We start from the raw sequence: 16,384 nt of genomic DNA on the forward strand, positions 1-16,384 counted from the left end.
CCAACATTATGGAACATTAAACAAAACCACATAATTATAAAATCAGTAACAAGTTAACCAGCATCCCGTTAAAAAATATGTTTCAGGCAAGACCATCGTCTCAAAATTAATGAGTTAAGATTTGTTTGTTTCATCTTAATAGAACATTAAATAGTACACTGGTATCTAAAGTACAGATATAGTTTTATAGACTAAGCAAATTCCAATGGTGCAAATGTGGTATCTAAAGTATCATTGAGACTCCAATGGTACTAATATAAGTATATTATGGTACACAAAATATTATACATACCGGGTATGTATCCAAAATGACCCTTTAAAAAAAACAGAGAGAGTAATTTCAATGAGATTACATAATATTTCAGACAAAATCAAATGAACCAGAAAAAACTTGGATAGAAATTGTAGATAAAATTCTTAATGTACACTTTTACCTGGCACTGATCTTGGAATAGTTAGGTCAATTGCAAACAATACCTGGCAGGCAATAAAAATATTTGTAAAGATGTAGGATAATATACACAAGGGAAGAAGAGGTATTCACTTGCAACAAAAAATATCAATCTTGTATATGATTCATACTACATGTTTAAAACAACTATATATATAGTTGAAAATCATGGTTCCAAATTCCAATCCCGCCATAGGCGAACTCTCTTTGTTTTGAATTAAAAATTAAGCAAAGAATGACTTCACTCTTAACTGATTCTATCCCTGAAAGGCTGAAATAAATATTGTAAAGTAACAGAGATTCCGAAGCAAAATTACAGGATTTCCTATATGACATTTCAGATGAGATGAAGCAAGCTTATCAGAGTCAATTGACTTCTTAGCAAAGGATAAAAATTTGGAATCAGTAACCAGGGTAAAAGGCAAGGATACAATCCATACAACATACGTCAGGAATTTATACCTTCCCCATGGTTGACTCGAAAGTTGTAATTGATCAAAGTTATCCCAACCAAAACTCACAAAACTAATTACCAAGCAAGCTTGTGGAGAACTTAGCTTGAACTAATAGATCTTGTTAAAACTTCTTTTAGTCGTAAAGAATGTAATCAATAACCTTTATTTTTCTCAAACTTATCAAAATGAACAAAAAAAAAGACCTTTAATTATGCAATTGTTGTTGCTATTTTTATTTCTTCTATAACATATCAGTTTATTTCATAGTGTAAGGCAAACACACTTCTTGCGAAATCATCAATTGGTAAAATAAATCACAAGCAAGCTCTCACTACTAGTTTGTTCAATGTCAAACCAACACAAGCAATACGATATGTTCAACCATCCCCCATCAAAAAAGCAGCAAATATAGCAATGAACAAGCACGAACAATCAAGCAAAGGACACAATATTTACCTGGAAACCCTCTTTATTAAGATAAAAAAAAATGTTATTAAGATTAAAAAAAAAATGTTGTAAAAACAACGAAACGATGAGAGAGTCCGCCCAATTGTTCTTATTAAGATAAAAGAATATTACACAAGCACAATTCCAAGTCTCAGAATAGATACTCAATTTACCCAAAAACAACAATCACAAAGAGCTAACAAAAATGGAGATAAAAATTGAAGAATATCACCGGATTCTGTTCAACATGGTGCCAAAGTTTCAACAAAATCAGACCACAAAAGGCCTTCGATCGGGGGTGTTTTCGGTGGCCGCTCTTGAAACCCTCTGTTTTTCACTCTTTCTTTTGCACTCTAAAAAACAATTACTCACATCACTGAGCTTTTCCCAAAAGTCAATTACTCTTCCTTCCAAAACATTTATACTTCCTTGTACACTTTTCTATTTTGAAAATTTTTAATAAGTTGCAATACTTTTTATTTATGATTTTTTTTTTTTCTCTCTATCTCTCTCCTACTCTTATTGTTGAAGATAGCTGCATATTGCCTGCTGACAGCTCAGCCTTACTATAGAAGCTTAGTCCTAGTCAGCAAAGTTTGTTAGTGATCATAACAGAATTCTGTTATGATTAGAATCTTCTAGATTCCTTTCTTTTCTCTATATATAGTTGATTATGATGTCAGAATTATGTATTCACAAAAATCCTCATTCTTACAATCAATAAAAATCCTCTCATTCTATTTAGCTCCTAGTTTTCTTCCTGATTTTTCGTCTGAAATTCTTGTTGAATACTCTGCTAAAATCCAGAAATTAACATGGTATTAGAGTTTCTGCATTCAATTCTGGCTTGCTGAAGAAGTTTTCTGGTCTTCATTCTACTTTGATTCAGATACAGATCTTCAGGTGTGATCTGGAATTTTCTTTGTTGTTCTGCAATTATTTTTTATTCTGCTGAGTTTCTGCTGATTTTGCTGGTTTCCTGATTGCTGAGACACTTTTCCTGTTGAACTATTTGGTTGATTACTGTTTGATCTAGCTGATTGTGAAATTTGTGGTTCGTTTTTTATCAAAGTTCATTTCTTGAGATTGATTGTTGTTGCTTGTTTTTTCCTTGAAATTCTCTCATATTTTCTCTAAATATGGCTGGAAATCCTGAAAGAATTTCTTTACCTTTGAATCAAGATCCTACTAGCAAGTTCTATATTCATCCATCTGATGCTAATTCTGCTCAGTTAGTATCATTCAAATTCAAAGGTGACAATTATCATGACTGGAAGAGGTCAATGATGATTAATTTTTCAGCTAAAAACAAATTAGGTTTTGTTACTGGAACAATTCCTAAACCTAATGCTGAATCTGAACCTGAGCAGTATGTTGCTTGGGAGAGGTGTAATGATCTAGTTATTTCCTGGATTTTGGTTAATCTAGATCCTGTTATTGCCAAAAGTGTTTTGTTCTTCAAATCAGCTGAAGATGTTTGGAAGGATTTAGAAGAACGTTTTGGTTTTGCTTCTATGGCTCAAGTTTTCTCTCTAGAACAGAAACTTGCTCATATTTCTCAAGGCACTCAATCAGTGTCTGAATTTTACACTGAAATCAAGACATTGTGGGATAGAATTAGTGATGCATATCCTATTCCTTATTGTACTTGTAATAAGTGCACATGCAACCTGACACAAAAGATTTTCCAGAGAGAAGGAGAAGAATCTACTGCAGTTTATGTTGAAACTTGCAGAACAATTCTCTACTATCAGAGGCAATGTTTTAATGATGTCACCTCTACCTAAGGTTTCTGAAGCTAATAGAATTTTTGCTCAAGAAGAAAGGCATAAAGAGCTTACACAGCAGACTACTCAGACAGAATCATTGGCATTTGTGACTGGTAGGAGATACAATGATTACCAGACCAGGAACTATAGGTCAACTGGTAACAATCACTTTCAGAAACAAGGAATGGCTGGGAATAACAATTATTCCAACAGTAATTTCAGGCAACAATCTGGTACAAAGAGATTTGACAAACCAGGATCAAAATTCTTTTGCACACATTGTCAAATTCCTGGACATAGTGTTGAAAGATGTTTTGAGCTGAATGGATATTCACCAGGCTTCATTGGTTTCAAGGACAGGAAAGTAGCTGCAGTTGGTTTTGGTGATGCTGCTGATATTCCTAATGATCAGCAAAGGATCAGTACTGAGTCTCTTTCAGCAGAAGAATACAAGGCTTTTCTGAACTTCATTGGCAAGAATAATGATACAAAGAAGGTTGACACTAGCCATACAGCTTTAATGACAGGTAATATATGCCTTATTTCCTGTTTTAATGCTAGTTGGTTACTAGATTCTGGAGCAACTAATCATATATGTTCTGATTTGAGCTGGTTTAAAGATTTTAAACTGATAAACAACCCTAATTTCACTATAACAGTTCCTGATGGTAGAAAAGTGGTTGTTAAACATATTGGTTCAGTGAGACTGAACAATAACATTGTCCTACATAATGTTCTTCATGTACCAGAATTCAAGTTCAACTTGATTTCTGTACACAAATTATGCAAGGATATGAACTGTAGAGTCTATTTTACTCATAATGAATGCTTCATTCAGGGTCATACACAAGGAGAGACCTCGATGCTTCTTGGTAAATTGGAGAGTGGTTTATACAACATTGAAGACAAACATTCTGAAGTTCAGTCTAGTCCTAAGTGTTTTACTGCCATTGATGATGCTAAGTTGTGGCATTTAAGATTAGGTCATATATCTTTTTCTCAAATGAAGTTTGTTAATCCTAGTAGTGCTTACAATAAATGCTTGAGTGACACAATCTGTCAGATTTGTCCTGCAGCCAAGCAATCTAGGTTACCCTTTCCTACTAGTCAAATAAAGTCTGTAGCTCCCTTTGAGTTGATTCATCTTGATGTTTGGGGACCATATAGTATCACCACTTATTCTGGTTGTAATCAATTTCTCACTATAGTTGATGATTTTACCAGATTTACTTGGGTGCATTTGCTTAGAAGTAAATCAGATTCAGTTAAAAATTTTTCTGATTTTTGCACTTATGTTAAGACTCAGTTTGACACCAAGATTTTGTTTGTAAGATCTGATAATGCCTTAGAGTTAAAGAAGGTGAAATGAAGCAGTTTTTCCTGTCCAAAGGGATCTTTCATTATACTAGTTGCTCTGATACACCACAACAAAATGGTGTTGTGGAAAGGAAGCACAAACACCTTTTAGAAACTGCTAGAGCACTTTTGTTCCAATCTCACATTCCAGCCAAATTCTGGGGTGATTGTGTTATCTGTGCTGCTTATCTCATCAATAGAATGCCCTTACAAGCTATTCAAAATGAGATACCCTATGAGAAATTGTTTAAGAAGCCTGCTTCATTAGAACACTTGAGAGTGTTTGGTTGTTTGTGTTATGTGAACACTTCTAAAGTTCACAGGGGAAAGCTTGATCCCAGGGCAGCTTCTGGTGTCTTTCTTGGTTATTCTGTCAGTCAAAAAGGATATAAGGTGTAGATTCTTGAGAGTAATAAAGTCATCATCTCAAGAAATGTCACATTCCATGAAAGGCATTTTCCCTTTCACATTTATAACAAAACACAAACATCAAATCCACAACTCTTTCCTGAAATCTTTCTTCCTTCTCAGACTCTTGATCATTTTCATGATGATTACACTTCTCATTTAGAGCAGTTTCTATCTACCCAAATTCAATCAGATGACTCTCTCCCTGCAACTCCTCTTCTCTCTTCCCCCCACTCATCAAATTCTTCACCTCATTCTTCAAATTCTTCTTCTCATACACATATTTCTGGTGAAGATCTTTCTTTCACTCCTGTTTCTTCCTCTATTCCACATTCTGATCCTATCCCTGACCAGCAACCACCAAGACAGACATCCAGACCTCATAAGAAACCTTTTTGGCATAATGATTATGTTTGTAACACCAGTATTTCAGATCACTGGTGCAATTTAGTCAGTTACACAGATTATTCTTCTGCTCATTTGGCTCTGCTCTCTCATATTACTCATATTCAAGAGCCAACTTCCTATTCTAAGGTTGTTTCTGATAGCTGTTGGGTTGAAGCAATGGAAAAAGAGATTGCAGCTTTACAGAAGAATGATACTTGGGATTTGGTTTATTTGCCTAAAGGGAAGAAAGCCATAGGTTTCAAATGGGTTTATAAGATAAAACTGAACAAAGATGGGTCTATTGAGAGATACAAGGCAAGGCTTGTTGCTAAGGGCTATAATCAGAAGTATTTGATTGATTATGAGGAAACTTTTTCCCTAGTGGTGAAGATGGCAACTATAAGGTGTTTAATTGCTCTTGCTGCAAGTAGACAGTGGTGTATCTTTCAAATGGATGTTAATAATGCATTCTTACATGGAGATTTGAAAGAAGAGGTGTTCATGAAAGTCCCAGATGGCATCCCCAACCCAGATAACAAAGTTTGCAGACTCAAAAAGGCTTTATATGGCCTAAAACAGGCTTCCAGGCAATGGTTTGCCAAGTTAGTTCATGAACTTACTCTCTTGGGTTTTACACAAGCTGATAATGATCAGAGTTTGTTCATTAAGAGAGTTGGGGATCATATTACTCTTGCAGCAGTATATGTTGATGATATCATCATCACTAGCAGTGATCAGGGCACTATTGAGATGTTCAAGCAGCATCTTGATGCTAAGTTTTGCATCAAAGACTTGGGTTTGCTTACTTTCTTTCTGGGTATTGAAGTTGGGTATGTTGCTGAAGGCATAGTCTTAAGTCAACTCAAGTTTGTGAGGGAGTTACTTGCTGATATTCCCTTTGATTTGTCAAGAAAGGCAACAACACCTTTGCCTCAACATCTCAAGCTGTCAGCAGATCTTGGTGATCCTATTTCTGATCCTGAGCTTTACAGATCTCTGGTTGGTAAGTTGAATTATCTTACCAACACAAGACCTGATCTACTTTTACAGTTCAGTGTCTCAGTCAATTTTTGCAGCTTCCTAGGTCTTCTCACTTGGCTGTTTTACATCATACTTTGAGATATTTGGCAAGTACTCAGAGTCAGGGAATTTTGTTAAAAGCTTCTGATTCTTTGACTCTTCAGGCATTCTCTGACTCAGATTGGGGTGCCTGTTCTGATTCCAGAAAATCTGTCACTGGTTACATTTTGCTCTTTTGGAATTCTCCTATAAGATGGAAATCTAAGAAACAAGGGATTGTTTCAAAGTCCTCAAGTGAATCAGAATATAGATCAATGGCAGCTGCTTCTTCAGAAGTTGTTTGGGTTGTCAGATTACTTGAGGAAATGGGTGTTACAGGTTTGAGTCATGTCACTCTTCATTGTGACAATCAATCTGCATTGTACATTGCTAAAAATCCTGTGTTTCACGAGAGGACCAAACACATCGAGATAGATTGTCATTTTACTAGAGAGAAAGTGCTTGAAGGCTTGATTCAATTGACTTATTTGCCTACAAAATCTCAGCTGGCTGATGTTTTTACTAAGGTTTTGCCAGCCTATCAGTCTAAGGAGCTTTTATCCAAGCTGGGGTTAGTTGATCTTGAAGATCACCCACCTCCATCTTGAGGGGGGGTGTTGAAGATAGTTGCGTATTGCCTGCTGACAGCTCAACCTTACTATAGCTAACATAATTTTTATTCTGTTATGAAGCTTAGTCCTAGTCAGCAAAGTTTGTTAGTGATCATAACAGAATTCTGTTATGATTAGAATCTTCTAGATTCCTTTCTTTTCTCTATATATAGTTGATTATGATGTCAGAATTATGTATTCACAAAAATCCTCATTCTTACAATCAATAAAAATCCTCTCATTCTATTTAGATCCTAGTTTTCTTCCTGATTTTTCGTCTGAAATTCTTGCTGAATACTCTGCTAAAATCCAAAAATTAACACTCATGAATCCATTTAATTTTTCTCTCTATCTCTCTCCTCTTAAGTATAGCAATTAAAAAAACGAAAGAAGTATTTCCATTTTTATTTGAGCAAAAATTATTTGGAGCCTATTCTAATTTACTGAGCTGAACTGAACATTGAGACGAGTATAACAAGTACACCAGACTATATTTGGGGCCTGAGTTGAACTGAAAATTATTTGGGGCCTATTCTAATTTACTAAGCTGAACATTGAGATGATTATAACAAGTACACACAACACTATATTTTTTCTTATGTAGAATTCACAAACATTGGTCAAAATATGTTGAGTGAATGATGCCAAAATCCCCCATGGAACACTTGGGTATAAAAATTTAATATGTGAAGAATTTACAAAAATTTTACATAAATTAGATAAATATACAATCTCTTAACAAATACGAGAACTAATACAAGCTTTTTTTTATGAAGCTACAAAATACTTGGGTTAAAAAAAACCAAAAAAATGGTTGCCCAAATACATGAGATTAACTGAGTAGATACTTGGTATTTTGTGTTTTTGTAACAACTAGCATATAAATCAAATTATTAAACCCGTAGGAAAATTAAAAAAAAAAAAAAAAAGTAATTTATTTACTGTTAAAGGACTTGGGGCCTGTTCATATTTACTGAACTGAGCTGAACTAAACTGAACTGAACTGATTGGAGCTGAGCTGAACTGAACTGAGCTGAACTAATTGGAGCTGAAATGCACTGAACTGAAGTGAAGTGAAAAATTAAAATGCATAAAACTGAACTGAACTGAATTGAACTGAACTGAACTGAACTGATTAGAGCTGAACTGAACCTGAACTGAATTGAACTGAACTGAACTGAAAATAAGTAAATATGAACAGGCCCTTGGTTACTAATGGTCAATTACAAAAAAATAAAAAAAAAAACAAAAAAAAAAACGTTATTTGAATAGTATTTTATGTTATTTGAATTTCTTTTAATTTTTTATAATGTTATTTTATTAATTGAAAAATAATTGAATAATACTCCACATAGCTATATAAGAAGTGGGCTAATTTATTTATATCTCCCGTTGAGAAAAAACTAAAATTTTCTTATCATATCATCCGTATCAGTAGCTACAATCAATCTAATATATACATGTTTTATTTACCCGTCGCACTCATTAAAGCTATAGACACAATAATAACCTTATATTTGACCTACCAGAACATATATTTTCCTAAGTTAAGCATTGTGCAAAAACTATATATTATATAATATTCATATATATAACCAACAGTTGATTAAATATAGTATACAACACAAATACTTCGTATATAGGTATGGATACTGATAATTTTATATAAATAAAATATACGGAGTATATATTACTAAGATTTATCCCTACCTTAATTATAAAATGGTTAACAAAACTCTTATAATAGTGCATGGACATTTATATATCTAAAAATGTTCTTTTTACATATATTTCCCCCCATTTAATTTTAAAAGCCTTAAAATTGTCTCTTGAATTCGCTAAATTAATTTAAAAGGTTATGTTTATTTCAATATTTAAAGCCATTTACTATTTCATTTCCTTTTATTTTAATTTTTCTATTTAGAATTTATTAGACTATTAGGTTTCAAGATCAAAGTCAATATTTTTTTACCGTACAATCACTAAATCAAAGTCGCTCAACTAAAGTTTAGGACATTGCATAGCTACACACACATCCAACACAATTAATGATTACATGCAAATAATTTTAATAAAACTACGCATTCGATATAAGTTATTAAACAATTTAACTATATATGCATTTTGATAGGTTTATATCTTTCATATTAACAAAAATTTACAAATGTTATTATTATATTTTGAAAAAAAATTTAGACTTTGGAGTTTTGTATAAGATAGATAAAGGATAAGTTAATTCCCGTCATATATGCATTGAGTTTTGGGTGTTCTATCCGGTTCACCCTTTGGGCTAATCCAGATTTGAGGATCTGTTCTAGGCTATTAGGTTCCACTCTCCTTCCGATTGTTGTTGCAGGAGAGCGAACACAGGTCCTCTCTACCAAGTGTAGTCTCAATCACCACTACACCAACAAGCAAACGTTTGGTATGGAGGACACGTGTTATAAAATATTATATTATATACATATACTTTTTTATATTATGAAAAATATTATATTATATACACATACTATTATTATAGTTAAAAGTATTATATTATTATGTATAAAACAACATAAATTATTGCACATGATTGTTGTATATCTAGTATAGTACATGAGCAATGCACGATTTTTAAATCAAAATGTTAGTTTTTCTAAAAAAATTCATAAGTAATAGCATTGTTAATACGAATATTACAATTTAAAACACGAGTAATAGTTATAATACATTCTATATCTATCCTTTTTCCGTCAAATGTCTAATTCAATTTAACTTTTATTCTTCTTGTTTAGATTGGTTATTGGTTTTTTTTTTTGTTTTAAATGCAAGAAAAACAAAAGGTCGTAAAAGACATTGTATAGAAAATGAAAGGACGATTAAAATTAAATTTTTGTTCAAGATTATGTATTTTTTTCCAAGACAACATTTCGGCTCAACATTCAGTATTTGTCAAGGAGTACAACAAACGATAAAAGTAATTTTTACACCACTTTGTATCTTTATCAAAAACTTTTGTATTCAACCGATTACTTGAATTGAATTTAGGATAACTTGTAGACTATTTTGGGTAACTTTTATCAATAAAGCATAAATAATTTTCATTCATTACAGGGTAGCTTTTATAATAGGTGCACAATATTTTATTGTACATCTGATTTTTTTTAAATGTTTGTATTGATTTCATAATTAACGTCAAACTAAATTCTATCGATTTTATTTAATTTTCATAAAAAAAAAACAATATTAGCCTTTCAAAATACGAAATATTTGTTTCCTTAATTATGTCACTTTAATCATATTGCTTCAAATTAGTTATTATTCTTTAACTTGACTATAAATAATGATTGGAAAGAATTTATGGATTATTTGTAGTATTGGAAAGTATAGATATATTTTATACTTAAGATAAGCCAATGAGAGAGTGACATTTGTCATCCTCACATTGAGGCGCTTGTCTTTTAGTATAATATATAGATAGATAGATTTTGGGAAAATTGCAAATTAAGTAAATTTAATTACATAGTAACAAAATAACTGTTTGTGTTATATTTCAATCTCTGATTCACAAAACAAGATAAAATTCAAACAAATCCTTTCTTATTACACACATTACAATATACAGGTAAATAAGTAATGTCTACCAAAATACGCCCCATAATCACACCACATTATTCATATACATCTCCATAAAATGTCTCTTACCTTTATCTAAGCAAAGGTCTTATATAGACATATTTTTTATTATACTAAAATACAGATCTTCTGAATCACTTCAATATTCATTAGATTGACTCCCTGCTACAGCATTCACTTTACTGCATCTCCGAAACTTGACTTGTTGAACCTGATCATAACACAAGCAACAACAAATCTCTTCAGTAATTAAGTATCACCACTGCACAAAGGGTCATTATTAATTACATTATAATCGAGTTTTGCTAAAATAATAATGCAAGTAATATTACCTTGACAGCCCGGCAGTTCAATCACATCCTCGAGATACAGGACATAAGAAACATTGATGCATGGAACATGTTCTACTTTTCGGTATTGAGCCCATTTTGTCAAGTCCTTGGGACTGTTCCAGCCGAAGAATGAATATGGCATGTATGAAATCGCCAATTTTTTGAGGTTTTCAACGTGTTCCAAGCCATCTGGTAGCTTCTTTAGTTTCAGACAACAATTGATCTTCAAGAGAGACAGATTAAGCATAGCTTCTTTTTCTACTGTCCAATCTTCTAAGCTCCCCAGGCCTTTTAAAGTGAGGTACTCGAGCTTTGAAAAATTCCCCTTAGAGCATTTCATAGTTTTCCCCACGTAAGAAGCATGCTTTAAACTAAGCTTCTTCAATGAACACAATTTCTCAAGGACTTCCATAGGATCAGACTGGAATTTGGTATTGTGGAGAGATAACCGGGTTAATTTTTCAGGAAATTTAATACCTGTAATTGGTTGCTCTACCTCCCCTTTCACCCATAATTTACGGAGCCTACAGCTTGCAAGTGTTTCAGAATATCCTTTCAATATTTGACCTTCAAGCTTGAGTGACACACGTTCAAGGTGTTTTAAGTTGGAGACCGGAGATAGGAGGGGCTTGATGCTGTCATCATTAGAAAGAAAAGCACAGGAGGCAAATCTTCGTAGGTTGGAAAGCTTTTCGACATCTTTTGCTCTACAGTTGTTGCTGAAGTTTGAGAGTGTCTCTAAGCTTTTTAAACCCTCAAGTTGGAGATAAGCTGCTTTGTGGCGGAGGTTGAATAATTTTGAAGGCAAGTACAGATGAAGCAGCCGCTCCAACTTACACAACACATCCGGTATTTTCACATGAACAAATGAAAGAACACGCAAATCAAGGGTTTGTAAACACCTTAAATTCTTGATTGTTGAAGGCAACTTGGAAACCAAACTACCTCTTAAGCTCAAGTACCTAAGGTGAATCAAGAATCCAACTTCATCTGGTAAGCTGTGCATTTCAATATTTTCGATATCAAGGACTCTCAACAATCTGTAATGCTTAAATGCTTTTCTCAGAACTGACTCATTTAACTGTATCAGTACATCATCACTTGATAGTGTATTGAAGAATAACAAAGACCTTATGTGCTTAGCTTTTTCGTAATCATCGGGAAGTTTCTCAGAAGACTTGCCACTATAGTAAATGGCCAGGCGACGAAATTTTTTCTTCTCCAATTTTGAAGCTTCACGGGACTTGGAAGATTTACCTTCGGCTTGATTCTCTTCAGAGCCGACTTTAACTATACTAAGCAAATTTCCTTGTGTTGCTTTCTCAATGCATAATTCACGCATAATATCATGGACTAAAACTGTTTTTACCTTTCCAGTTAAGCCCCTGGAGCCAACCTGCACAAGCGACCTTTCTACCAACTCAGCCAAGCATTTTTCAGCAACATCTTCGAGTGTGTCTTCTGAAATTTCATCATTGCTAGAGGAAACAAGACCTTCTGCCTCCCACAGCCGAATAATTTTCTTTGCCGGTATCTCCAGATTTGTCGGAAAATAACCCAAATATAGGAAGCTCGGTTTGAGCTGAAATGGAAGGTCATAGTAGCTCAATTCTTGTATTAGTTTCCACCTTGGTACCTGGTGGTGAATCTCGGCGTAGGAGCTGATATGCTGTTCCACGTCTGTCCAATTCTTCAGTGACTTCTTTGTTGCTAATACTCCTCCGAGCATAGAAATTAACAACGGAAGGCCATCGCAGAATTTGAGAAGTTTTTCCATAATGCTGTCTTTGTCGGGAATTTTTTGTTCTGACGAGGAATCCTTCTGTATCTCAAGATCTTTTTGTCCTGACGAGAAATCAAACAGTTGAAGAAATAGTAAGGTTCAGGCAGCAGAAGCTAAAACGTTAACAATTTATAACTAACAGAAATATGAAATCAGTCTAGGATGGCTGTGGGTGCACCAAAACCCTATACTCCAAGAAAAGTTCATAATTTATACAATTTAAAAATTCTACATATCCTACAAATTCTAGAAAGCATTACAGTTCTAGTTCTACAAAATGAACTTCTGGTACCTATTCTCTCATCATCTAGTTTTAATTTCAAATGTAATTGACAAACAGGGTAAAGAATTCATCCCGAGGATTCCAATTCAATCACCTAAACCAGGAAACTTAAAAGTGAACCCAAAAAAAAGACACACACGGAAATAATATAGGTGAAACATGGTTGGAGGCTTGAAGCTCATAAGTAGATAAACTCAATTGAACGGACAAACTTAATTGGGAAAAATGAAAAAGGAAAGTGAGCAAATTAAATTATGACAGGAAATGTTAGTTGTTTGTATAGGTCATCTGCTTGTTTGAGTCTTTTGTTTGTAATGACTGATTAAAAGGATGTTTGACAGTATTAAATATTAATTGTAGGCTCCATGTAAAAAACAAAAAAAAAAAAAAAAAAATAACCAACATTTGGTAAAGCAGCCACAAAGCAAGTGATAAAATGTTGCTCCAGTCTTGTTTTGCACATTGTCCGAAAAGTCGAACAAAGTTATTCAAAGCAACTCAAAAAATCATTTTCCAAACATATTTTGAGTTTATACCACATAAAATAGCCTGTCAAAAAGTCATAGAAACAAGGAGATTGAGGTTCATACCAGATATACCACATAAATTGTCTTTGAGTATCTCTTTTAGGAGCTCCTTTCTCTTAGTCTCACCCAAGCATTTCAAGTAATAAATATTGGCACCTGGATGTACATGTCTTGCCACTTCTTCTAGCTGATTTGTGATTAATAACTTGCATTGAAAATCAGGGCTTGCAGATGGAAAGGATTTCTTCAAACTATCCCAGACCTCACTTCCCCAAAGGCCATCTAGCACAACAAAACATTTGTATTTACGCAGAACCTTGCAGAGCTCAACCTCTAGCTCAGTATCAGTCATCTGAGATATCTGTTCCTTTGATTTGAAGGTAAGGGTGCTTAGAAGGTCTTGCTGAACAGCTGAGCTCTGGCATGGATAAGGAACATAAGCCCAGGCAAAGGCCTCAAAGTGTCTCCTGATTCTTTCGTCTTGAAAAATTTTCTTAGCCAAAAAGGTCTTTCCAACACCAGCAACTCCACATATAGACACAACTCTGCATTCTTTCTTTGTCTCGCTTACCAACTCATTTACCACTTTATCCAAATAATTTTCCCGGTCAATGAATTTCTCTTCAGTACGACTGGTGAAATTAGTCCTGTGTCTCGATATCCAAGAGGATGAGCTTTCTCCCGTCTTAAGATTGATACCATAAGTTTGCAGCTTAGTGGTCAGGGAAGAGATCTGCTGCGTCAAAGAGTCAATTTTAGATCCGATCTGATGAAGTGATATACATTTCCACAAAAAAGCTGTATGTTTTTTCATGCGGCCCACAATGTCTCTTCTCCTTGTGCTCTGAAAATTGACGTCGATGAGAAATTTCTCGATTGTGTCTTCAGCTTCATAGGCAAATTCTCTGATCCGAGAAACCCACCTCCGGGCCATGGCATTGTCATATTTGGTTGCATCTGCCTCACTCAGAAAGCAATGCATCCAATCAAGTTCATCTCGTAGCTCTTTCACCTTGGATTCCACCTTGGATAAGTATGTTGCTTCCTCAATAACCAATTTTCCAAGCCACTGTGCAGCTGATTGGATATCAGCCATCCTAGCTTTAAGTTGGTCACATCAGAGTTTTATAAGTGCTACTTATTCAAAAAATAAATAAAATAAACTAATACGCAGTACTATAATTCTAAAGGTGTTTGGCAGTCCTAATAAAAGTAGTGAACTAGTGATCAATAGAAAAACAGAGGAACAAAACACCATCTATTACGCGATTGTAGAACTTAGCTGGTTGTGTTTAATTCAATAATAACATGAAGTTCTCCATGAAAATCAGTAAAATGGATTGTTCAGAGGTTAGAAAGTCATTTAATATCTCCAATATACATGAATTCATAAAAGTAGGTACCAATGGTATATTAGCCATTAGGAAAGCCTTTTTTTTTTTTTTTTTTGGAAACATATTAGGAAAGCAATTAATTGATGGAAAAAAGATCTTGTTATCATAAAGGTGCATAATTCTAGGAGATCTTGGGATCAAATCTCACCCCACCCTTGGGGCTCTCTAAACACCAAAAAAAAAAAAAAAAAAAAAAAAAAAAAAAAAAAAAAAGAAGTAGAAGAAGCATAATTCCTTTTGAGCATTATAATTCATGCTAATGAGATAAACATATTTAGAGCTGCTATTATTTTTTTTCATTTATTATTTTGTATTCTTAGTTACAGCACATACTTCATATAGTGCATCATATCATATTTGCCTCTGTATAAATTTGCCATTACTTAAAAGTACATTATTACTTACTACTTATTAGACAACCTTTTCTTCGTGTGATCGCCCCTAGCCTACCTATCTATATACATGTAAATAAAAAGACTAATTAGCTTGGACTATTCTCGTTTTTTAAGTGCAACAGTTTTGACTTTTTTTCATTTAGTTGAAAAGAAAAGGACTCATCACATTTTATTATTTTTCTCGCATATTATAGATCTCACCTTTTTTTTCGTATTTCTATGAAAACAGTTTTAAAAGTTACACCCCCGCCAACAAAAGTAACGATCTCCACAACCCACTAACATCAACAATAAAACATTATCATCAAATACTTTAATAATTTGGGATCAGCTAACATAAATCGTCATAAAGAATCGTCAGAAAATAAAGAATCGTCAGAAAAGTAATGAAGCATAAAAAAAATCATTTGACATAAATCCACAACCCACACCCACTAACACCAATATTAAAATATATTACCCCACTACTAATTTCACAAAATAATATACTCCTTCCAAGACTACATCTCATATTAATCTTCTTTCGATTGACTTTTCTTTTTCTATCTCTATACACACTTGCATATTCCTATTCATAAATTCAGTGGATATTTCCTATTATCATGCAAAAATTAAGGTAGTAATTAAGGCTGACATGAAACGAAAGCAAATAAAAGCTTCATACTATAGATTCTAATCATATATTCATATGGATGTGCAATCTTACCCGGCACTAATCTTGGAATGACTAGTTCAGATGTTGAAGTAGCTTAGATCCTTTGCTGCTGGGTCATTTTTACAATACACGAAGAACAGTAAGCTCGCAGTAATGTTGTTTTTTAATCTTTTGGAGTTATATATAGTAGAACAAAAAAAAAAGTATTAACTTGGAATTAAAAACACCAATATTGTACCAGATTTATATATTGGAGAAAAACAGAACCTTCCTTTCCTCTCATAGTAAGAAACCCATGATGCCAAAACACCAAAAAGTAATGTTCTCTCTTCTTTTTTCTTTTTAAATAATACTAAGCTAAGCAAAGAATTAAATACAGTACTACTATGTAAGAAAACACACTGTCCGCAACTCCACACCATCCAGTATACTGGACGTCCATAGCATAATCGCGCTT

General features: G+C 33.6%; 1 protein-coding gene across 2 annotated transcripts; it reads right to left on the reverse strand.

Moving 5' to 3' along the window:
* Positions 1-10,486: 10,486 nt before the first annotated feature.
* Positions 10,487-16,111, reverse strand: LOC145560289 (putative disease resistance protein At1g50180). 2 transcript variants are annotated; one of them, XM_081621546.1, is made up of 4 exons: positions 15,979-16,111; positions 13,547-14,584; positions 10,891-12,735; positions 10,487-10,769 (listed from the first exon to the last, which is right to left on the reverse strand). In XM_081621546.1, exons 2-4 carry the CDS (start codon positions 14,577-14,579, stop codon positions 10,738-10,740), a joined length of 2,910 nt encoding a protein of 969 aa, XP_081477672.1. In that variant the 5' UTR covers positions 14,580-14,584; positions 15,979-16,111; the 3' UTR covers positions 10,487-10,737. The 2 variants fall into 2 exon arrangements, with proteins under 2 accessions (XP_081477672.1, XP_081477673.1); XM_081621547.1 differs by having other exon boundaries at positions 13,547-14,580; positions 15,979-16,094.
* Between the last annotated feature and the right edge of the window lie 273 nt (positions 16,112-16,384).

This window comes from Chenopodium album, chromosome 9 (assembly GCF_948465745.1).
Source record: "Chenopodium album chromosome 9, dcCheAlbu1.1, whole genome shotgun sequence".
Taxonomy (NCBI): domain Eukaryota; kingdom Viridiplantae; phylum Streptophyta; class Magnoliopsida; order Caryophyllales; family Amaranthaceae; genus Chenopodium; species Chenopodium album.